We start from the raw sequence: 25,701 nt of genomic DNA on the forward strand, positions 1-25,701 counted from the left end.
AATTACTGAAGTTACAACTTTTTTTTTTTTCATCTTTTTCTGCATGAATATTGACTTTTCCAACAGAACAGCTAAGACCCCAACAGTCTAAGAAACAAAAAACAACCACCGAAAGAAACAAACTAGGACCAAGAACTACCATCCCCATAATCGCAACAATTTCGGGGAGGACAAGGCAAACCGCCTCGGGATAGAATGAAAATCAGGGAGGTTGGAGGTTGAATGACCCAAGCCTCAGCGCACAACCCCCCTCCTTTTAACACTCGAAGCTACCCAATCTGCAGCTTGGTTTGCTTCCCTAAGGACCCATGACCATCGGAGGTAGGAGAAGGAAGTCTTTAGAACTCTGATTTCACAGTGGATAGGAAATAAAGACCACTTCGAGCATGACAGGTCCTCCTTAACAGTCGATAAGCATGCCTTCGAATCCACTTCAACAATGATATTCCTTAAGCCACGGGCCTTAGCCAACCTCAACCCATCAAGAAATACAACACAACTACTTCCCCCAACGCTTCCAACTCTCTCTCACATGAGCTGAGAACAGAGGTGGGTCCAACATATGGGAGAGAGAGAATTGGACTTTAAAGCCATGCCACTTGTGTTCCTCATCCCATTTGTGGCAGCAAATTTTGTTGCTGCTTTCCCAAATATTTCGCGTTTGTAATGGTTCTATTCTTTAATATTCACTGAATTGTTCTTCACTTGTTGCGACAAGTTTCTGTGACCCTTGTTTACCAAACAAGTTGACACTTCAACTGATGATACAGATGATGAAATTAAAATTCAGGGGATTACATTGTATATCATGGTTAATCTTTGCCAGAAATTAACAATGAATCTAAACACCCACCGGCCACCCGCAAAACAAAAATCAACAGAACAAAAAACCAAAAAAACAGAATTTCCCCAGTACACAGCACCAACTCAAAATTCTCTAACAAGTACCTAAACTTTAGACATTCTTGGCATGCTACGAACCACAAGCCTAGCACAACAGCAGGAAAACATTTTCACAAACCGTGACCTCTTGAAACCAAAGTAACAGAAAAGAAGCCAGAATTCATTGTTCGTTTCCAATGCCTAAGATGCACTTCGAAAGATGAGTCAAATATGGTTCTGCTTTGGAGCTACTGTTCAATATTGGTCCCAGGCTCTGAAGCTCTGCATTGAACTCCCTCTCGAATTTGCTGTAATATAAATGAGTCAGAGAGAGAGAGAGCGAGATAGAGGTGTATTTGTGTGTGTAATTATGTACGTACTCCATAGCCATTTCAAACTTACAGAATAGAATCAGCAACAGTTTTATTGCTGGAGCTTAATTTTAATGGCTGATATGGACGCCGTGATTTCGATTGCCTGGGTTTTTCTGACACAAGTGAACCATCAGACTCGACAAGGCTGGGAACATCAATAGAAGATGATATCAACCACTGAGTTGCAGCTGCATATTGTAGGCAAAGTGATTTCAGCCTCTCCACCTTCTGCATTCAGAGAACTCACTATTGAGGAAAATCACAAAGTCTACCCAAGAACTCCAGAACTTATGTTCTAAACATATGATCCCAAAGAGATATGATCCCATTTCAACATGTCCTGATCCACTGTTCCATAATAAATGCAACTTAGACGTATATTAAGTTCATTGTTATTCTCTATGTTGCATAATCAATTTATAGGTCTCATGACGAGCGTCTTTACTAGCATGTTAAAGTGTATTAATTGAAAGGAAATTTATTGAAGAATGTTAAAGTTAATACTGAAAGAATTTAAGTTCTCATGCTTGTGTGAGAGACGTGATTTGATTTGGAGCGAGTCCAAGATCTATAATGCTGAAGGCTGAGTGATACCTGAATTTTTCTAATATCTTACTAGGGCCTACATCAAACATGGAGGCTATCATCATCCTCACAGAAACATTCTACACTAGCATATCTCCCTGGCCTCAAGCATACCTAGTATGTTGCACATCCTTCCATTTTCCCTTATTAAAGTTTTTCTCTCTTTCAAATGGAAGAGATCTTCTCTCCAACCTCTTCTATATTTATTACATCCCTCTATTTCTAGTTACCTCTTCTACTATATATCCCTTTATGTCTAGTTATGCATGTATGCTTGGATGTAGTAAGAACAAACCTTGAGAAATTCAGGCAAAAGAAGCAAGCATCCCCTCAAACACTTGTCAAGGAAAAATTCATGGTGTTGGATAACCTGTATCACGAAGAGCCTTGAAAGTCAAACATGAGGTACTTCTACATAAAATAAATACTGCTGCCTCTATCAGAATGTCCAATAAGTGGCATTCTTCTTTTCAGCCAAACATTTCTTTTTTTCTTTGTTTCAAATGAAGACGAGAATTTCTATACGAGGAAGACCATACCTCATCTATGCTCTTTGCAGTTTGAAGTCTATTATGCATCACGTGCCAATTAGGCTCAATAACCTGTAAACAAGTTCTGTTGTCAATAAACATAAGGCCAGTTATTTTTTCAACATTGCTAGGAAAATATATTTCAGGAATGTAGAACTTGAATTGGATTTCTTAAGGTCGGACAGTATTTTATTATGTTTCCCTTGCGATCAACAGGACAGAATGAACCCCAGCCCCGTCAGACCTAGCCAGTTATTCTCTAAAGAACCTGAAAGGTCGGACATAACTTTGTAGATGTACATTATTTCTCAAGTACAAGCTAACATTACATACAGTGATTTGCAACGGGAGGCATGCAACAAGGATCATACATCAAAAAATAAAAATAAAAATTGTACACAATGCATATATAAGCCTGCACCACACAAGGGTGTTTAGGTGTCGAATGCAAGCATTCCCAGCATAAGATTCAACCATTCCCAGAAAAAATTTCAGTATTTGGAAGTGTCCGATGGAATGTACCATGCTGTGTTGTATCGACAACAGCCAAATAAAGAGAAAGGAAGTAAACCAATAAAAACCAAAACCATGAGAAAAGAAAAAAGAACTAAAGGAGTAAAAGTACTTAAATATAGGAAAAAACAAGCACATCACAAGCTACAACTATAGCATGGCAAAAGCATCTGGCGAAAAAGAAATTTGGTAAGGTAAAACCTGCCTCAAATGTTAGATAGTGTAGAAGGCTATTAATAAATTTCAGCATGCTACGACAGAGCAGAGATGATCTGGAGATAGCAGTTCCACGCATGTTGAGGGCACGAACTCCCTGCAAATATATATTTCCATTTAATTAAACAGGGAAATGAGGCTATTGGCCTGGCTAGATGAAAAAACAAAACAGAAACCCATACTTGATGTGCTTGCCATGCCCCACAAAGTTGGCGATCCACGTGCTTACAGTGGAAAAGAAAGCGGAAAATCAACTGGTACTTTGTTAAGGAATGTTTAGAGATAACAATAGACAATGGCCACCGAATCTGAAAAAGAACCAAATAGTCAGCAAATCAAAGAAAAATTGTTTGATCATGATGCAGGATGAGATCAAAATGGCATCATATGAAAATTCTCACGAGCTAGATCCATTTAAGAAAACTCAAACCAAGAACATTCACCAAATATGCATCTTGTTAAGTAATTTATACTATCTTTTTACTGCAGTAGTTGAGAGAAAGAGTCTCATTGAATCCCTACAAATACAAAACCGGGGAGGGAGGAGGGAGAAGGATTTGGATGATGAAGTCTTCGGTATAAATTATGCTATTTTGTGTTTTTTTTTTTTTTGGGTGCAGGTGCTGTTTTGGGTAAACACGTCAATCGTGTAGTTTGAACAAAGAAAATGAAAACAGTACTGAGGAAATCACTGTTTTTCTAACAAACCTTATAATTCAAAGAAAATGTCTCAAGTCCTGTTATGCTCACTGGCTCCTCTAGATCATTATCATCAGGAACATTCCTGCTCCTTTCACCATCTGTAAGTGTCCCCAATTTTTTAAGCAAAGAAGATGTTTCCTGAAGAAAAACGGTGAAACTATTTAATTGATGCAAAATCAATTCAGAAATTTTTCATATGCAAGAAAAAGAAGAGAGTTGCTTACCACGCAACATGTTAAGTCCTCATGGCAAGGATCTGTTGCAGCTGCTGTGGTACGCAAAGCAAGGTCTAGAAGAGACTATTTAGCAAAACAAAAGCTTAAACATCTCAGTTATTTCGAACTGTGAAAACATAGAGAAGTATTTGCCTGTAAGGGACTATGAAGAGTGAAGACCTGCAGCTTCTCCACAGAAATCTCATCAAGCTTTTTCGTAAGCTCATCTCGAGCAATATCCATGAAATGAACTAAAAAATCACCCTGTACAGACACCATCAGCTACTTGATTTTGAATAACACTATTTTTTTATATAAAATTGAACAAAAAGAAAAAGAAACAAGCTTTTTCCATGCATAATGTGATTGATCTTTTCTTAACCAGATCCAAAAAAATGGTACAAATATTTAACCATCAGCATGCCCTTCATGCATCCTAACCAAGATTTGCATAAGTACAATCATTTCTTCTTTCTCCAAAAAAAACCTATGTTTTTCTCACAAAAATAGATAAATAAGTACCAAATGTGTAATACAAATTACTGTGGTAAATCTTCTGGTAACTGAAATTAAAAAAGTAAACCTTGAATAACATAAATCATGAACATCTCATGTTCTAGCACCTTCTTTTAAGGAGTTTTTTTATATTTCAAGTAGCAGTAGTATACATTACTCTTGATTTTTGGGACCTAAAAAATTGGATCATAACACTCTAATGGTTTCTACTTCCTAAATCAAAAAGGAGGATTTTGATTTTTTTTGAAATACTCACTACAAATTAAACCAAATTCTTACATATGCATGTAGAAGAGAGATTATTATAAAGGCCTCTTCAAAAAGTCATCTATTCTCATAGAACCAACCTTACAGGCAAATTTGCTAGATTGAAAAGGTAATACTTTGACATGCACATAACTGTAGAGAAATCACCAAGTACTTCTGGAGGTACCAAGACTTAGAACTGTAAACCAAACATGCTCCTTCCTAGGGCTTGAAGAAATTAATGCGACCTTACACAATTACATTTACATGGTTGAAGAGGCAAAATGTGCACACACTTCCACTAAGTGTTGAAAGCATCAACACATAAACCATTACCATCGTAACCTTAGACAGAAAGATATGTATGTCCACTATGCTCATAGTATTATAAGGGACAGCTGAGCTAGCATAACCTAACGCCTCCTCGAACTCCACCTGGTATGGATGGTTCAACAATTTCTAGTCCCAATTGCAGATTAAACATGGTATCTCCATATTACAATGTATTATATAATTGATCTATTTCCAAGTTCACTGGTCACAAAACAATATACATATACCTGATCAAGAAGAAGATAGTGCTTTATAGATCGTAACTTTCCCATCAGATCATACTACACAAGAAAACAGAGAAGGATGGCTAACATAAACGAATTGCAATGAAGATAATGCAGCATGAATGTAAGCATTTTTTGGTTTTTTTTAAAAAAAAAAAAAACCAAAAAGCAAAGAAGAAAATTCAGGGGAAAACCAAATACTGACAAACTGAACCTCACCTTTTCTTTGATGAGATTTAAGAGCTCACTGCTGGCAAAGTCATAAGCAGATTTTATACACTCAAGATAGCGATGATTTGAGCCAAAGCTCATCAATTTTGAATTTTCTGATTGAGGGACCTATTCGTACAATCCAGTCAATGACATGTACTAACACAACCATATTGATGCAAAGGGATATTATAATGGATGATTATAATATAAGAACCATTGTAATGGATAATTAACCAGAACCTGAACATGGTGCCCGCATTCTCTCATGACATTTAGATATTTTCCAGTGGTCAAAATTGTCCCAGAAATATTTGCAAGGAAGCTAGGGATTCCATCCTTGAGGCTGTAACGTTGCGTCCAATACTTGGCATCATAATCATGAGTCAGGCTTTCCTGTAAGATTTTACAAACTGTAACATAATAAGCATAAATTTGATGCACTCATAATTGCGAACTCACAAAATATACCTTTTGAAGATATTTGTTCTCAGCAATGAAAAATTCACCATAAGGATCATCAATGACTCCTTCATAAACCCACCTAAAAGTAAGTTTTGATTCCGTACATAGGGTCAATCAGAACGAGTAATAAAGTATTGAACAAATGATACCTAAATCCACCACTGCCCAAGGAAAAGAAACAAAACAACTTAATCTGTCTTTCCACATTATAATAGATTTAAAATAAGAAATCCATGTCAAAACTATTAGAGGATTGAATATATATAGAAACAAGGGGCATAATACTATTCCTCCAAGAAAATGCACATGAACATAGAAAAACAATATCTTTATACACATAATTATTTCATAGAGAAGACAGCACAATAAATACAGGGTTAAGCAGGATGGGAAGGCAACAGGCATAACATCTTTAAAACGACCTGACATGACACAACACTATCAATGTTTGTTCCGCCGTGCACAACTTGTCCAACGGGTCATGCTGGGCACAACACATCATGGACCCAACCCATTTGACACCTACTGTAAAGAAAGATGATAAAACCTTGACATGCCGCACAGAAATTTCTTTTCTTTTATATAAAAAGAAAAAAAAGGGTAACTTTTATGTAAATAACACTTTAATTTCATATTTAGTGGGTAACTTTTATGTAAATAACACTTTAACAGGTCATGCTGGGCACAAGATTGAGGGGTTGAAACACGACCACATCCTCATTGGTTAGAGATTATATATTTTTTAACTATAATTTTGTAATTATAAAAATCCCATATGTCAAGTGGCATTTGGATGAGGTAAGTACGTAGTAGGACCTAAGTTCAAGTTAAGGTTAAGCAATAATAGGAACTTTCAATTAAACAGAATTCTTAAGAAAAGCTTGGGCCTCTATTTTCATGTACAGGTAGGGCTATGCCAGAAAACTTTGCCCAGGCCCTACCGAAGGCTCCCTGGTCCAAAAAGCTCATCAGGTTCAGACTATTTTTGCAAGACTAAGGTCTCCTAGCTTCTAATCCCTCTCCCAAGAATACACTAAAGTGTCAAATATGTGCCCATGGTAACCTTGGGTCTAAAACACGTCTTAGTACAGGACAATTTCCCAAATAAGCCTAAGTTGGCCATTCTAATAGACTTTTTTGGAACCTGCCCTTCCACCCTCCCCCAACACAAAATAAAATGAGATAACCGAGTGGAAATTAAGTTAGGCAGGGAGAATAAGGAATTACAGTTTACAATATTAAAAGAAAATGGAAGAAACTTTGTAGAAGGGAATAAAACTCTCTGTATCTTTGTAGCATATTATGCTTATGTAATTAGCTTTTCATGTTCAACTAGAGATGTATAACAAGTTGGCAGAGGAAGTTGCAATTTTAACACAAAATTATGGTTGCAACTTGACAGCACGCTTGCAAAAGAGTACCTCTCCAATATTCCAAGGTATGCATTGCTCGCACATTCTGCCATCTTTTCTAGCAATGACCTTACACCATTATCACCAGCCATGGCCTTAGCCTGGATATTTCAAAGAGCCATGGTATGCAGCAATGGCAACAGGACAAAAGGTAAGAATGAGAAACATGCAGTGAGAACAGTTATTACTTCCAAAGGGACCAACCAGAGGTTATGTAATTCCTGTTATCTCCAAAAAATACAGAGTGACTCAGACATAAGGATTAACCTGGCTCTGCAAGAGGTTAAGAACTGCAGAACCTGCAAAATTATTAGCTGAAGCCCTCTGTATTACGTTAGATAGTGCTTGCATGGACCCCATCATTGGCTGCAACGCAGATTAGAGAGCCCATTTAGGTAAATAAAAGAAAACCCCTAAAAAATAGCTAAAATTTGTCTGAGAGAACCTCAAACCTGACAGTAAAACCACAAGCCTTGTAGGGACAGTCTTCCAAGTCGAAACTGGTGTTCCAATTGTGCCACCATGGCCTGGTAATCCTAATACAGAAAAACCAGAAGGAGGTGTTCAATGGGGGAGATCACTTCATCCTTTTTTATATCCATACTTAATACTTTTCTTCGTCCATTAACCTTAGGTCTAGATGAAAGAAATGGAGTTGCCATCGAGTAACTTTTATGTTAAAATAAGAAACTCAAACTGAAAACAGATTTCAGTAGGAGAAAGAAATACACATCTTGAAGAGCGAAAAAATACCAAATATTCCAATCACAGGTTAGTGAAACAAACATAACATGCACAAAAAGGGCTTAAAACAGGGAGGGGAGGGAACCCTACTAGAAGGAGAGCCCTGAGTGCAGCAGCAAAGGCATGATTCACCAGACCATTCTTGAATTGAGATCTTGATTCAACAAACTGGTTAATGAGCATAAAGCTCTCACACAGAGGAAATACCCGTTTCGCCAATTCCTGAAGCATTTCAGTACCCAATAAAAAGTGATAAATATTAAAGTGCCAAGTCTAAAACAACAGAGAGATTGCGCCAATCCACACCTGGAGAGCTAAATCCATGGATGCATCAACTTGAAAGGTGAAATTATCCTCTTTTCCGTGGGCCCTTTTGATCGAAATGTAGCGTCCTTGGATCCCAACCATTGCAGACAAGAGGTCATCGATGACCACAAGTTCCTACTTGTGCAACAACCATCATAAGCACGACTACCTTTCATCCAAAATTGTAAAGTTCCATATTCAAATTCAAATTCAAATTCAAACTCACCTGAACAGCAGCATTGTAACAACCAATGGCCTTTTCGGATCCCAAGCTGCAAAATTCAAAAATTGTTTTTCTTTTTCAATTAAAAAGACAAAAAGAAGAAGAGTATGACCAGAAATGTAAATGGATGAAGATGTGACATGATGTTTACCCAAGGGAATCACCGGAATAGCCCTTGGTGTCGAAGAAACGCGACGTCGTTTTGGTTTCCTGAAACAAAAATGAAAATTTTGAACTGGCATTCGCAAATCTCAGAGAGAAAAATGAAGTGAAGAACATTAGAGGAACCTGATGAAAGCGGCCAGTGAGGAATGGCCTCTCGGAGTTCCAGCGAGGAGTTGAAGGACATGATATTGCTGAACTAGTCTCCATTGGAGTTGGGAAACTCACAAAACCCACAGCTCAGTCTGAATAATGAATCAAACCCAAAAAAAAAAAAAAAAAAAGCTTAGCCAGCCGATATTCAAGTTTCTCTCACTCTCTCTCCGTCTCTGGTTGATCCTGGTTGTGGGTTAGTGCTTGCTTCCCATGGAAATTTGACGTCTTGATCACTATTTGGTTAGATTTTGCAACATTGGAATTTGCAGTTGGTATGGTTCAGAGATTGATTGAGAGAGAAGGGGAGAAAGAAAATGGTGGCTGTGGTTGTTTTGGTGAGGGTGGTGGGAGGTTGAGAACGGGGAGCTGCCGAGAGTGAAGAAAGGGGGAGAAGCGGGGATGGGTCTTTTACTAAGAGCACTTCCACCAGTTGAGCATCTCCAGCGCATGGCCCAGCCCGGGGGAAAGGCTGCCAGAGGGAGCCTGAGGCAACTCAGCGCAGGGCCCGTAGCCCGGTTTGAGTGGGTCCCACCAGCCCGACGGCCCGGGCGAAATCTTGCCGGGCTGAAGCCGGGTTGGATGGCGTCGCTGGCGTCACGCCACGATAGCGATCATTTTTACGGTTGGCGCGTGAATTTGAGTCAAATTACACGCGCCAAGAAAAATTTGATTGGCGTCGGCGTGTGGCCAGCGTCATCCACCGACAACTCAACGGTTGTTTGCCACGTAGCGCGACGAGGGCTCTCAGATGACTTTTTCCGTAATCCGCGGTCCTAGTTTTTGGCTAAAAATTGAAAACAAATCGAAAAATTCTGAAATTTTTTAAAAAATACCCAAAAATTCTGTATTTTTTCTCTATAAATACCTAACCATTTTATTTACTTTCCACACTAAATCTTCATACAATTTCTTCTCCATCCAATATTTTTTACTCTTTACTCACATTTCTAAAACATTCCACACCAATTCTTCATACAAACTTTTCTCCTTCCAATATTTTTTTATCTCCACTCACATTTTTCACTTCCACACCAATTCTCCATACAAACTCTTCTCCTTCCAATATTTTTTACTCTCTACTCACATTTTTCTACTACTTTCCATTTGTATAAAAAAAAACGAATGACATCTTCTATTGAAGTCGGAGGCTCGTGGTCAACGAATGAAGATATTGCATTGTGTCAATCTTGGGTGAACATTAGTCATGACCCTATCACGGGCAATGAGATGAAGTTTCATCACATGTGGAGCAAAATTCATGGAGAATTTTGTCAAAGATCGGGTTCCTCGGACCGAAATGGCGTTGTCTAGTAGATGGAAACTTTTGAATAAAGAGTTAGGAAAATGGAGAAATGCCTTGACAAAAGCAAAGGCGAACATTCAAAGCGGTCAAAATTTGACCGATGAGGTAAAATATTTATAATTGCCATTTTAATCAATTCAATGTCACTTTTTTTTTTATTGCATATTCTATTTGTTTTTCTTGCATTTTTTTTTTCTTGGTGCACCTTTAATTTGTCTATATTTTCTTGCATAATCAATTTTATTTTTGCATTTCAAAGTAGTTTATATTTTCTTGCATAATAATTTTTGTTCCTTGCACTTCCAATTATTTATTTTTAATAGATGATACAAGCACAAATGTGGTACGGTGCCATGGGGCAAGGCAAAAAAAGTTTCGTGCATTTCCATTGTTGGGAAATTGTGAAGGATTGTTCGAGATTCAAAATTATTCCCACCGGTCCGCCGATTGTGATGAATGAGACGCCACTCCACGATTCTCCATCAACCGATTCTCCATTGGACTCTCCAATGGAAACGGAGTCACCATTTGTGCCACGTCCGCCAAGACCTATTGGGAGAAAGGCGGCAAAGGCCAAGAGAGGGGGCACTTCGACCAATGAATGTGTACAATTATTGGAGCAAATAGCTAAGAGCACCTCACTAAGAATGGAGAGAGACTTGAAAAGAGATGAAATGGACATGGCACGAGAGGAAGCATTTGTTCTGCAACAACAAATGGCACAAGAAAAAGACATAGAAGATAGAGAGATGAAAATCATGGCCATGGATACGAGCCATATGTCTCCCGAAACAAAAGCCTATTGGAAGCTACGACGAAGAGATGTGATGAGAAAAAAACTTTTCAATGACGACGGACCTAGCAATACGGATTGGTTAAATGATGAAAACCATTAGGTTGTATTGAAACACCTTTGCCATATGTTGTATTGTTGTATTATCCTTTAATTTGTTGTATTGTTTCCTTTTTATTCAATAAAAAAAGCATTAAATAAAATGACTATTTATTAAAAATATTTGAGCATCAAAACAAAAGTTAATTTAAAAAAACCTTCATTTATTGCAAACAACACACAAAACAAACCATACATAAAAGCATAATAATAAAAAGCATAATTCCAAAAAAAAAACCACACACAAAATAAAACATAATTAAAAACAAAGCATAATTCCAAACAAAGCACTAATCTTGACTTCATCCATTGTGATTGCCTTTCATCTCCCACAAGTGCTCGACCAAGTCACCTTGACGTATCTCGTGAACATATGAAAATTGCATTTCTTGATACCGATCAATCATGGGGTTGTTGAATTGACCATCCCGAAGTATGGGTTCAGGCTCTAGTGGTAGTCCATTTGGTCCAATCGGCCTTTCATATATTCTTGTCAACGATGTGTTCATTGGATCGGGTTCAAACACCTCTTGAGCATCATAGTCATACTCATCCTCCATAATCATGTTGTGAAGGATGATGCAAGTCATCATAATACTCCATGTACCTCCTCATCTAGCATCCGAGCAGCACCTCTAATAATTGCCCAACGAGCTTGCAAGATACCGAAACACCTCTCCACGTCTTTCCTGTAACCTTCTTGAAAGGAAGCAAAGTTTCTTTCCTTCTCGGATTGGGGATTCGGAATTGTTTTCACGAATGTCGTCCACCTAGGATAAATTCCGTCGGAAAGGTAGTACGCACCAGAGTAAACGGTATTGTTGATTTGGTACGTGACTTGGGGAATGACCTCGCAATACCTCATCGAACAGGATTGACCAAGGACATTGAGGTCATTCTGAGAACCGGCAACCCCAAGAAGGCATGCCAAACCCAACAATCGAATGAAGCTACGGCCTCCAAAATTATACTTTTTTGGCCCTTCCGATTCCCGTACTCCCCTTGCCAAGAGGATTCTTCCACTTGCCAGTGCATACAATCGATGCTTCCAATCATTCCTGAAACCTCGAGCCTCGCCTTTTTGTAGAAGCCGTTCCCAAGTCTCTTGGCGTTGGTTTCTGAAGGTACTCCCTCGTGTACAAATTTTCCACTGCATCACAGAATCTCACCAAGCACTCTAGGACAGTAGATTTTCCCATCCTTGCAATCTCATCCACCTGCTCTGCAGATGCCCCATAAGCAAGCATCCGCAGCATTTTTGCTCCGGATAAGACCTAAAGCTCCAACAGCATCATGCTTTTGAATGAAGTATGTGTCGTAATTACAAATATCATGCATGATTTTTTGGAACAAATGTGGTTGCATTCTATATCTTTCTCGAAACTTAGAAGCAGGATATAACGGATTTGGGATAAAATAATCCTCCATGAGATTCTTACCCCGAGACTCCCTACGATAAAATCTGTCATTTGTTCTACATCAGACGTGGCACAATTTTAGAGGGTGAAAATCTTATCCGAAAATTTAATTACAAAAGATTATCAAAATTAATGGTTTAAACTATAAAAAAATAGAAAATAAAGTACAATAAATAGTAATTGTCCTAGACTTGCCCTAGACTTTGCCCTTGTGGGTGGAACCACAAATGCAAAGGCTGACACTATTCATGTGAATAGTGGCAGCCCTTGCTTGCCCATACCTTAGACTTAGCCCTTGTGGGTGGAGATGCTCTTAGCCCTTGCCACGGCAAGGGGAGCCCTAAGGCGGGTACTATTCACGTAAATAGTGCCTGCCTAGGGCCAAAAAAAAATTGTGTTTCCAGCAATGCAAGGCTTGCCATGGCAAATACTATTCATTTTTTTTTTTTTCACAACTTTGTTTACTTAAACAATTAATTTGGATAATATTTTCAAATAAGAATTTTTGGGTTCCTATGTGTCAATACTATTCATATCGGATCAGATTTTCGGTTTCAAATTTCAGATAAATTTCAAATTTCAGATACATTTCAAAATTCAAATTTCAGATAAATTCAAAATGTCAAATTTCAGATACATTTCAAAATTCAAATTCCAGATAAATTTCAAATTTCAAATTTCATGTGAATTTCAAATTTCAGATAAGATTTTCACCCTCTAAAATTGCGCCACGTGTCATCTCTATCTGCCTAAATTTTTCTATAAATGCAGAGGCTTAGCTCATACCTCTCACACCATATCTTCTCTACATCTTCATTTCTCATATTTTAGATTTCATTTCTCATATTTTAGATTTCATTCTCTATTCTCAATGTCAGACGACATGGAAGAGGTTTTGGAGAGGCAAGAGCGAGAAAGGCGAGCAAGAATGCGTAGAAGAGCTGCAAGCAAAAGGGTGCAGAGAGAACTAGATGAGCAACTTGGTGTGGCCATTGCTTTGCTGGAGGAAGAAAACCAGAGCCGCCGTGGTTCACGAGAAGGCCGGGCACCGAATGTGGACAGACATAGACATTCTTGGGGTAAGAATCTTATGGAAGATTATTTTATCCCACAATCTCTGTACTCTGATGTTCATTTTCGAGCAAGATATAGAATGCAACCCCATCTGTTCAATAAAGTCATGCATGATATTGTAGGGGACTTTTTCTTCCTGCAGCTAACGGCTGCTTTGCAAAAGGCGGATTGAGGAGGTTGCCCTTTTGTTCAGGTTCGAAAATTTGCCCCTTTTGTGCAAAAGGCGGATTAGGAGATATTTTGGATAATCTTCACCAATGAGAATAATAGTGACTTGCAGATAGTTTTGGCATGCTTACAGATGGTTTTCAGCTCAGCATGAGTGGCATGAGGCATAGGGAGCAAAACCAACATGGGTTTAGCACTAAGAGAGAAATTAGGCTGGGTTTATGAGAAATGAAAGTGTTTAAGTAAGGAATGAGGTGTTTTGTGAGGAATTTTGACTAGAGAAAGAGAAAAAGAAAGGCGAGGTTTTTCCTGCAGAAAAACAAATCGGAGAAGAAGATGAGCAGTGCAGTCTGAGTTTAAGATAGAGAGAAATGCTTGCTCTCTGCAGGTTGTGAGTTGAGTTTGTTGGGTAGGGGAAGGCTCAATTTATAGCTGCCGAAATCACCATTTTTCAAGAAACCCTAATGGCTTCTACTTACTTTGGCTGAGCTTTTCTCCCTTTCTCCTCCCCTTCTCTGACTTCCCTTTCTTGGCAAAGATTGCTTCATCTATCTTCATGAATTGGGATTTGGGGCTCAACATCCCCCTTTCCCGCGGCTGTGCAATGAGAGCTTCCAATCTTGGTTTGCTGTTTTTCTTCTTTTCTTTCCTCTTCCTTGGCTGAATCTGATGAAGGAAAAGAGGTGCAAATGTATGCTGGTCCAAGGGATGCTTCTGACAGCATGCGGGATGGTATTCATCGGTTCTTTGGATGTCTTTGGCTTGGGACTGGTTTCAGCAGCTTTGCTTAAGGAGCCTGCCATCTTCACGTGTTCTCTGTTTTAAAAAGGCTGAAGCTCTTGTGGGATATTTTGGTTTTTTTCTAAGGGCCAAGATGGCTTTCTAAGCAAATGGGCTTGTTGGGCTTCTTGATTTGGGCTTATTATTTTTTGGTTGGGTTATCTCTTGGCTAGGTTATTTTGCTTGGGCTTTTGGGCTATTTTTTCTCTCTTGTGCTTACCCACATGTTTGGGCCTAAGAAATGGGCTTGAGTCTCGAGGCTCCCAAGCAACCCGAGACTTTCCATTTCTTGGTCCATCAATGGGCCTCATGTTGATTTATCACCATCCATGCCACAACCCACTCAAGCAAGCCCCGGGTTTTTTGAGTGGCTTGGGCCCACCTAGGCTTGTAGCGTGGTTGGATGCGAGATAATGGCATGGCATGTTGCTTGGCATATTTTAATTTATCGCCCTTGGGAAGAATTGTTTTAATCTTAGCATGAGTTAATCATATTTTATCGCGAATCATAGCATGATAATTTGTTTGTTTAGCGTGGCATGTGGATTATAACTCGCATGCGATAGATCCTTTTTTCCTTTTCCCTTGTGGAAATATTGTATTGGGCTGATAGTTGCTTGGGCCCGATCCATGGATTTTTTGGGCCTCAACAGATATTTGCAATTATGATGACTACTTTGTTCAAAAGAAAAATTGTGCTGGAGATTTGGGGCTGCTTCCCGAGCAAAGCTCACATGTGATACGAATGTTGGCGTATGGGTCATCTGCTGATCAGGTGGATGAGATTGCCCGGATGGGGAAGTCCACTATTTTGGAGAGCTTGGTGCGATTTTGTGATGCAGTGGAAAATCTGTACACCAGGACTACCTCCGCAGACCTCGCCAAAGACATTGGTCGCATGGATTGGCAATGGAAAAATTGTCCATCTGCTTGGCAAGGGGATTATGGGAATCGGAAAGGGCAGAAAAGCATCATCCTCGAAGCAGTTGCTGGTTTTGATACATGGGTTTGACACGCCTTCTTTGGAGTTGCCGGCTCTCAAAATGATTTGAACTTCCTGGGTCAATCCCCGGTGTTCAATGATGTTTTGAGAGGTGAAGGCCCAACTATTACATATCAAATTAATAATACCGTCTACCAGAACGGGTATTATCTAGCTGATGGTATCTACCCGAGGTGGACAACATTTGTGAAAACAATTCCACATCCCCGATCCCACAAGGAAATTTTTTTTGCTGCCTATCAAGAGGGGTACAGAAGCGATGTGGAGAGGTGCTTTGGTATTCTTCAAGCCCGATGGGCAATTATCAGGGGAGCGGCACGTCTATTTGATGAGGAGGTGCTTAGGAGTATAATGATGACTTGTATCATCCTCCACAATATGATTGTGGAAGATGAGTATGATTACGATGCTGCTGAAGATGAGTATGAACCAGATCCAATGAACACCGCCTTAACACGAATTTATGAAAAACCTATGGGGCCAAATGGAGAACCAGTGCAGCATGATTCGTTAGTTAGAGACGATAATTTCATGCATCGGATGATTGAGCGCTACACGGAGATGCAATCGTCATATATTCATGAACACCGTCAAATGGACTTGATGGAGCATTTGTGGGCGGTGAAAGGCAATGAAGGACAATAAAGTAAAGTGATGATGTGTTTTTAATGTATTATGTTTATGTTGTATTTTTAGTTATGCTTTGTTGTTTTTTTATGCTTTAGTTGTGGTTGGTTTATTTGTTATGCTTTGATTGTGGTTTGTTTATTTTTTATGCTTTGGTTGTGGGTTGCTATTTATGTATGGAATGTTTTGAATAAAAAGGAATGTTGTTGAATATTTTCTTCATTCACTAAAAGAAAATGAATACAACTCATAAAATAAAATACATGAATTCCAACTACTTTTTTAAACAAAACAAAAAATACAATGAAATGAAAGGCAAGCAAACTAACTTAATGGTTTTGATCATTTAACCAATCCGTGTTGCTAGGTCCATCGTCACGAAAAAGTCTTCGTCTCATAACATCCATTCGTTCTAACTTCCAATATTGTTTTGTTTCGGGGGACATATGGGTTGTATCCATAGCCATGGTTTCCCGATCATTTTTTTCAATCTTTCCTTGGCGTACATACTCCCTTTCTTTTGCATATTCTACTTCCATTGCTATATCGTGCTCTTGTTGTTTCATATCCATTTCAATTCTCATGGCTTGCATCTTTGAAAGCTCCTCCAAATATTTAGATGTATTCTTGGTAGAATTACTCCCTCTCTTCGCCTTTGCTGCCTTCCTCCCAATAGGCCTTGGCTCTTTTTCCATAGGTGAATCCGATGTCGGTGTCTCATGGAGTGGCATCTCGTTCAACACTATCGTTGGACCCGTTAGAATAATTTGGAATCTCTTACAATTCTTCACCACCTCCCAACATAGGGTATGGTTGAAACTGTTTTTTCCCTTGCCCAGTAGCACCAAAAAACATTTGTGCTTGCATAATCTATATATATAAAAAAAAAAGGTAAGGCAATAAACTTTATAAAATATCAAGAATGCAACAAGTATAACAAAAAATTAATGGAAACACAAGAAACTTTAAAAAATATTGGCAATGCAACAAGTATAACAAAAAAATAATGGAAACACAAGAAACTTTAAAAAATATTGGCAATGCAACAAGTATAAAAATAAAAATAAAAAAAGGAAATACAAGAAACTAAAAAAAATATTAGCAATGCAACAAGTATTAAAAAAATTAATGGAAACGCAAGAAACTTTAACCATTTATTAGAAATGCAAAACAAAATATAAATATTGCAAGAAACATTCATATTAATATTGGAAATACAAGAAATATTAACATAATATATAAATTGCAAGAAACATTTAAATAAAATATAATATGACATAGAAATTAATAAAGAAAAAAATTACAAATAATTTACCTCACTGCTAAGGTTTTGCCCGCTTCTATGGTTGTTCATCGCTTTTGTCAAGGCATCTCTCCACTTTCCCAACTCTTTATTAAGAATTTTCCACCTACTAGATAATGCTTGATCCGTACGGGTCGAACCAATTACCCTTTCACAAAATTCCTGATAAATTTTTTTCCACATATGACAGAATTTGATCTCATTGCCCGTTACGGGACAATGACTAACTTGGAGCCAAGCCTCACACAAGCTAATATCTTCCGTCATGCTCCATGCTCCTTCACCGGTTTCACTAGAAGAACCCATAACTTGAAAGAGAAAAAAACAACTTGAAAGTGAAAAAAATTTGACTACAAAGTGAAAAATAGTAGAATGAGAAGAAAATGTATGAAGAGTTGGTGTTAAAAGTGAAGAGTATTGGTTGGTATTTATAGAAAAAAATTCAGTATTTTTTTCGTATTTTTAAAAAATTTCCGATTTTTGGCCAAAAATTGCCCGTTGGATTCTTTGGAAAAAACCAATCGGGCGCCAGGAGCTTCCACGTGGCATAGAGCCGTTGGGGTTACTGTTTCGTTTTTATTCGCGAAAAATGGCTGCCGTTGGATAAGTTTAAAAGCGGTCGGATGGCCCGATGCGACACGTGTAATCATACCGTTGGCGGGTATCGTAGCGTCAAATAAAACCGGCGCGTGTATTGCACGCGCCAGCTTTAAAAAATTTAAACAACTGCGTTGACGTCATCGTCGGGCCAGCCTTCCTCGGGCTTGCCCAGGTTCGTGAGCCCCATTTGCCAGCGATTGTTGTTCTTTGGAAACCTATTTTTGGGTTTGCCCCCAACCCTTCCCTTGGGCCCTCTAGTGGCAATGCTCTAAAGGCTTATTAGTGTTTCACCACTGAAACCGACACGGTTCTCATTTTACCCCTTAAACTAAAATTTTCTCACTTAATTCTCTGAATTTCTAAAAAATACTGAAATTTTCTCACTACTTCCCTCCATTTTCATTTACAAAACCATTAAAGTATGCTGACATGGCATGGACATTCTAGTAATTTTAGCTTGTATTATTTAATTACTCGGCTATTTTATACGAGTTAGGCTTTTAATACTCTCCTTATCTGACTAACTAATACAACACACACACCTCAATTTAGATAATACACGCTTAATTATAAAGTTAGGAAAAAAGAACATGCATTCTACGAAAAAAATCAGACACTCTTTTCATCTTCTTCTCCCTAGGGTTCTTCTCTACTATCTTCTCCACAGGTTATTTTCATCACTCTTCTCTAGGTATCCATCTCTCACTCTCTCTTTTTCGTACTCTCTCCAATATGCTTCTTCTTACTTCTTCTCTATTCTTTATATATTTCAATTTTTTTATTAAATTTTTGTGGAAATTAGTTTATGATTTTTTTATTTATTTTTTTGACATTTTTTTTAATCGAATGTTTTCTATGTATGTGATATAGTGATTCAACGTTGTGGAAATATTTAGATTGTTGGTATTAAACATAGTAGTGCTAGTTCTCTTCAATATGCTTCTTCTGACTTCTTCTCTATTCTTTATATATTTTAATTTTTTTATTAAATTTTTGTGGAAATTAGGTTATAAATTTTTCTTTTTTGACATTTTTTTAATCGAATGTTTTCTTTGTATATGATATAGTGATTCAACGTTGTGGAAATATTTAGATTGTTGGTATTAAATGTAAGAATATTTTATAAATATTCTGTGTGGCCCACATGAAGTGACCTATGTGGTAAATAAATTGTTTAATTGGTTTAATAAATATTATTCAGAATAATTATATTGGTCAAATAAAGAGAAGTAGTTTCCTATTTTATTACTGTGATGGGTGGTAATTGATCATGAGCTTTACTAGGAAACGGGTCCTCTCTCTGCCTATAATAGTGAACATACCCATCTTATGTTTACACTGATGAAGACACATATTAGGGTTTTTTCTAAACGTGCAAAAGGCTAGAGAGAGAAATATATTTCATCCACACTGACGGCTCGCCTACGGATCGCTCAAGACAAATATCTTGATATGGTAGAAGACATTCAAGGTATGTGTGCAATTTAAATCTAATTGAATTTCCGCCTAATGCTATTGTGAAAATCATGAAGTTCAAGATCTTGGGTCATAGATTGGGTTCTTATGGTTTTACCCAATATTAAGTTTACATTAAATAGAGTAGTGCTAGTTTTCGTCCAAAAACAAACAACTATGCTAGTGTTGGTAGTTTAGTTGAATACATACATACCTAACGACCAGGAGAGCAAAATTACAAAATTAAAATGGTATAAACCAGAATTCTAGGAACCATTTTATTTTTTTGTCAATCGCTATTAGAAAAAGCAATTCAGTGAGTAGTACTAGCGGAGAAAAGGCTAATATAGCCCAACTCAAGCCCTACAAAAGTGCTCAAAGAGAAGATATGGACTTCCGGGTGACCATGGTCCCTTTCTTATGTTTTTCTATTGAACCATTTTCATGATTGATAAATTTTCTCTTTTCCTTTTCTTTTTACGATTCCCAAGCTTATGGCCTTGGCTCTATTGATTGCAATGCTTCTGTTTTACTACTGCTTATCACCTTAGTATGTGATCACTTTGAATTATATATTATTTGGTACTAATTTTATTAACGTATGCGAGTATGTTGGAATTTTTATGAGATACTACAATTATGATAATGGGTTATATGAAAAAAAAAAATCTTGGCATATGAATCTTACCAAAAAAAAATTTCGTGTCATTTGAATCTCAATTTCCATTAAAATTATCAAAGATTTTTTTAATTTTTAAAATAGTCTGATATGATGTTATCTAGAACATCACCCAACACAGTATAACTTAGTCAGACTATTTATCCGGAACAACACCAAACGTCTTATAATATTATGGATAAACAGTCAGATACTCTCCAGAATATATTAATACTATTTGATGGAAATTAGCCAGTACAATCCGACATACCAAATGAGCCCTTAACAGTTTTGTGGATGGAAATGGACAAAATTGGTAAAGTGAGAAAATTTTAGCAATTTTTAGAAATTCAGGGGGTGAAGTGAGAAATTTTCAGTTCAAGAGAGTAAAGTGAGACTAAGCTTTCGTTTTAGGGGGGTGAAACAGTAAATAAGTCTTCACTTAATTTTAATTTTGCAAAGAGTCATTTTAGGTGCCTCTAGTTTGCCCGTCAATGACTTTTGTCTTTGTATTTTTAATTTTGTCAATTGTATTATTGTAATCTTCAATTTGGAAAAATTTATAACACATCTCTTTTTCTGTCAATTATTTTGATCCATTCGAGCCAAATTCCTCACAATTCACCCAAATATTAACACAAATATGCAATTTTTTCAAAACTCTAAGTCCAAAAATTAGACCTAAAGTGAATGGAAAAAACTTCAACTTATGTTTTACCATTAGATGGTTTGAATTAAAGAAATACTTTGAGTGCATTTCTAGCGTCTGGGCCCAAGAATCTCATTTTTGGGTTAATTGACTTACCACGTAAATTAGATAGAGTTGTACTTAATCTTTTATGTTAGGGAACTTTTTTTTTTTTTTGGAATAGAATGTAACTTAGATAGTATGTAGGTGGTTATATTAGAAAATATATATTAGTAAACTAGTTTTTGAAGAAGGGTCTCCACAAATATTCATTGGATGTCTGGGGGTTTCGAATCTCTGTCCACATGAGTGGAGGTAGAGGAGCTCAACCAATTGAACTATACCCTACTGGCAGTAAATTAGTTGTTAGTCTTAGGTAAAGGTAGCAACGCTATGTTGAATGAGAAAGCCAGATCCCTCATTGGTGTACTTTTATGGATGTTTGGGGTGTTAGATATAGAGTAAAACCGTGTTATTAATTAGGGGTGGTTAGGGTTTAGTTTAGATTTGTGTTAAAATTACATTAAATCAATGACTATGTAACATATTGATTTGGTTCGATTTTAACTAAAACTATGTGTAAAAGAAAACCAAATCAAACCATTGTTGTGGGGTTTGGTGTGGTTTGATTTGGGCGTAAACTCGATCCTTTTTTTTATTTCGCATTTTTACTTGTTGATTAGCCTAATTCTAAAGCATGCTAATTATTCTTTTCACTTTGCAGTGCAAAGACACATTCTTTTCTAATTTCTAAATCTCTAAAACATCCTAAAATTCATCGTAACATCAAAGTAATAAAGTAACGATTTTCATATAAATACAAATGAAGTTTAACACTCAAATTTTGCAAGGAAGTACAAACAAAAGATGACATGTGAAGAAATAATAAAATAAGAAATGAACAATTTAGTTCGATCTAGAGCGGTTTATAGAGGACTAAAACTGTCACAGATTCACACTGTAATGGGTGGTTTGGTTCCATTTTGAGACGGTTTGACTTTTTAATGGTTAAAATTTGCAATGTGAGTGAGATTGGTTTCTGCGGTTCATGGGGGGATCGAGTAAGGAAATATTTTTACTCAGCACTTCAAACTCAAGGTGTACTTTCACTATCATTCTCAACACTCGACATGTGCCCATTAACATAACCATAGTTAACTATTTACTTTGTATTTGTGTAACTATGGTTATACCCATGGACACATGTCAAGTATTGAGAAAGGTAGTGAGGCATACATAGGGTTAAAGTGGTGAGCAAAAATGCGCTAAATCAAACAATACTGGGAAAATAACTATGAAATACCACTTTATTTCATTTTCCATGTTTAGTTTGTGTAGGAATGTAAAATAAAGTTTGATTAATTTTTTAATTATATCAATATTAGATAAAAATAAGAAAAAATAATATATTTAATGCTATATGGTAATTCTAAATTGTTAATGGGGACAACGTGATCATTAAATATGTGCATTTAATGTTGGCTTTAGTTTCCCAAGGGAAGGGAAAATGAAACCTGTTGAGGCCCAAAAAATCCACGGCTTGGCCCAAATGAATTATCGGCCCAGTGCAATACCTTGTTGAGAAAAAATCCGACTTGGAGCACACAAAAGTCCGCCATGCATGAGTCACACTCCACGCACCATGCCAAATAAATAATCCGTCATGCTAAGAATCGAGATTAAGATTATAAAATGCATTATCTTTGCAAATCCATGCTAATTATCCCGTCAAGTATAATAGTTAAAAGCATGCCAAGCGATATGCCATGCCAAGCAGGAAATCATTATTATACACTCAACCACGCTACAAGCCTAAGTGGGCCCAAGCCACTCGAATGCCCAAGGCTTGCTTGAGTGGCTTGTGGTATGGATGGTAATAAATTATCATGAGGCCTATTGATGGACCGAGAAGTGGAGGTTCCTGGTTGCTTGGGAGCCTCATAACCCAAGCCTATTTCTTAGGCCCAAACATATGGGTGAGCACAAAATGGGAAAATAGTCCAACCAAAATAGCCCAACCAAAATGATCCACTAAAACTAACCTCAATAGCCCAATATTTGATAGGGGTGGCCCATTTGTTTAGAGGGTTGACTTCTTATCCTAGAAAACCCATACAAATAGAGGTAGCAAACAAACCCTATCTATTGGCTGAAGGATAAAATCATGAAGAAGTCATGGAAGACCACGTTGGTTAACAGGAAGGAAGAAACAAGTTTCAAAGCAAAAGAAACATGCAAGGACCCAAGGGATATTAGCATGTAAGCTGCCAGGAAGAGAAGCACCCTTCGGACCAAGCATGTGCACCTATTTGCTTTCCTTCAGCAGATCTGACTAGGGAAGAAGGAAGGAAAGAAGAAGAAAGATGGCTGGGAATGAAAATCTCCCCTTGAAACAACAGCGGGAAAGAGGCCTTGAGCTCCAAAATATCTCTGATTTTGTGCAAATAGGCAGAGGAAATGTTACCAAGATAAGGAAAGTCAAGGAAGGAGATGAGAAAGGAAGGGAAAAACTTGGCCAAAATGGGTAGAAGCCATTAGGGTTTCTTGGGAAGTGATGGTTTCCAGCGCCTATAAAATAAGGCCTCTTCTACCTAACAAAAACAACCCACGCCTAGAGAGCAAGCTTCCTCTCTTACCAGCAATCTCGTGCGCTATTCACCCTCCTTCCCCATTTTCTTCTTCTGGCAAGCTGCAGTAAGAACATAGTTTTTTCTTTTCCTCTTCTCAGCCACATTTGCTTGCAAACCTCTTCTTTCTCACCTTAAATACTCATCTTTCTCCCTAGGAAGCCATATTTCCTTTTTGGTAGTCAACTCATGCTAATTTTGCTTCCATGCCACATGCCTCTCATGCCAAGCTCAAAAGTTTATCTGTAAGCATGCATAAATTACCTGTAAGTTGCTATTGTTTTGGCTGGTGAAGGTAACCAAAATACTTCCTAAGGCTCTGCTGCCCTTTCAAAGTATTGTTGGGGCTTAATTTTTGAACTCAGACAAAGGAGGCAATTTCATCGATCTGCCCTTTATGGCAGCCCGACCCGTTCTGACTGCCGGAAGAAAAAGTCCTACAAAACCCAACAGGCAAGGAGGCTTTCATTTTCCTCCTATTTTCCCATGCCCCAAGCCCCATTTCTCATGAACCAAACGCCCCTAAGGAGAACAAAGATGACTGTAACGAACGAGGATCAAGCAACTGTAAATACTATGAACATAAATCAAGGCAATTAGCAATCGAGCAATTTAAAAAAAAAAAATCATTGAACTGTTCGCGCATATCATATGCGTTTGAGCAAAATTCCGCACGAGCAATATTTGAGGGTTGATTCCTTGATCTTCAATCTTCCTTCTCTCTCTTCTTGGATCCCTACGAAATAAATATGAGTAAATATACCACACTTGGGGGTGTTGGCCAAAGGCCCTCTGATGCTTAAATTAGTTTGATTAGATCTTGATAAAGATACGACAATAGCTAAAGTGGATGAAGTTTTCTCTCACCGGGAGAACCGGGTGGCCTAAGCTGTGTGGGGGCGACGACAAGAGAGAGAGAGAGAGAGAGAGAGAGAGAGAGGGTTTTAGTAGGATTTTGGAATTTAGAGAGGAATTTAGAATTACCTTGAATGTCTTCTATAACAACGTATTTATAGTCTCCTTATGTGCTAGGATTTTGGGAGAATAATTCTTATTTGCTTAGAATTATTCTTCCCCAAAAAGATGATAGGAATTACTCCAAGAGATTTGGTAGAAATTGGTTCATTGATTTAGGAAGATATTCCTATCTTAAATCAAAGATACTTTCCCTAATTAAATATAATTTAATTAGGGTAATTAGTTTGACTTAAGGAATATTCCTTTTTTACGTGTCGTCTTCTTATTGTCCGGCGAAATATATGTTCCCACAATATGATTAACATGTTACACGTATCAGCATATGTCCATTAAGAAAGAGTGCTGCTATTTCCCACTTACTATGTAAATTTGAAAAAAATACAATCCTATCTTTACACTCACAATTATTCATAGAATACTATTTAATTATTAATTCAAGCAAAACTAGAAATGAAGCAAAAATTAAAAAAGATAACCCAGACAAACCCAACAACCTCATTCTATCCTTCTTCAACTTCTTATCCTTTTGAATTACGTTGTCAAAGGGAAGCTCTTTCCTTCTCTTCACGGCAGCACTCATTGGCCCATGTAAATCAAAACTCTTGCCCCATAAGGCGATTTTTTGGGTAGTATCTTTGAAAGTGATAAATGGGTTTTTGTAACTTGTTTGGGCTGTAGAAGAAACAGAGATTTGTATAAGAGAAAAAAAGGGATGAGGTGGGTTACGCGAGTTGAGATTTTTTTCTCTAAGTCCTTAGAAGTCATTTTACAAAAGGGTGAATTTGTCTTTAAAATTTTGAAGATAAGGTAGGTTGGAAAATAGAACAAGGGGGTAGAAATAACAACACCCATTAAGAAAATAACATGGGAATCATTTATGGTGTGTTTACTTATTAAGGACTTAAAATTCGAATCAGGAATTGAATTCCAATTGCGGAGGATTCCTATGTTTACTTCACATTAAGGAATTAAAAAAATAAATGGAGCCGACACAATATTAGAAATTGAATTCATGATTTTGAAGGAATTCAATTCTTGAGTGGGAGGTGGTATTCTAATTCAAAGAGAACTAACCCATTAGGAATTCATATTTTTACCCGTTATATCCTCACA

The 25,701-nt window shown here is 37.5% G+C and overlaps 1 protein-coding gene across 2 annotated transcripts; it reads right to left on the bottom strand.

Moving 5' to 3' along the window:
- Positions 1-759: 759 nt before the first annotated feature.
- On the bottom strand, positions 760-9,427 carry LOC103339203 (gamma-tubulin complex component 2). Of its 2 annotated transcripts, XM_089042503.1 has the most exons (21): positions 8,985-9,427; positions 8,848-8,906; positions 8,700-8,745; positions 8,474-8,608; positions 8,258-8,389; positions 7,876-7,959; positions 7,691-7,789; positions 7,433-7,524; positions 6,018-6,090; positions 5,790-5,942; positions 5,556-5,675; positions 5,340-5,393; positions 4,198-4,281; positions 4,027-4,101; positions 3,809-3,940; positions 3,283-3,408; positions 3,090-3,197; positions 2,381-2,443; positions 2,137-2,211; positions 1,285-1,484; positions 760-1,190 (listed from the first exon to the last, which is right to left on the bottom strand). In XM_089042503.1, exons 1-21 carry the CDS (start codon positions 9,066-9,068, stop codon positions 1,064-1,066), a joined length of 2,121 nt encoding a protein of 706 aa, XP_088898629.1. In that variant the 5' UTR covers positions 9,069-9,427; the 3' UTR covers positions 760-1,063. The 2 variants fall into 2 exon arrangements, with proteins under 2 accessions (XP_088898629.1, XP_088898630.1); XM_089042504.1 differs by lacking the exon at positions 8,258-8,389.
- Positions 9,428-25,701: the final 16,274 nt, after the last annotated feature.

This window comes from Prunus mume, linkage group LG8 (assembly GCF_029339155.1).
Source record: "Prunus mume cultivar Tortuosa linkage group LG8, ASM2933915v1, whole genome shotgun sequence".
Lineage (NCBI taxonomy): Eukaryota > Viridiplantae > Streptophyta > Magnoliopsida > Rosales > Rosaceae > Prunus > Prunus mume.

What these genes read in the sequence shown, in the direction of transcription:
- LOC103339203 (XM_089042503.1), bottom strand. Translation starts at nt 9,068, where the DNA reads ATGGAGACTAGTTCAGCAATATCATGTCCTTCAACTCCTCGCTGGAAC. An exon ending in GTTACAATGCTGCTGTTCAG is followed by an intron (nt 8,609 to 8,699) that starts GTGAGTTTGAAT and finishes TTGCACAAGTAG; the next exon opens with GAACTTGTGGTCATCGATGA. An exon ending in TTTTGCCTGAATTTCTCAAG is followed by an intron (nt 1,485 to 2,136) that starts GTTTGTTCTTAC and finishes CTCTGAATGCAG; the next exon opens with AAGGTGGAGAGGCTGAAATC.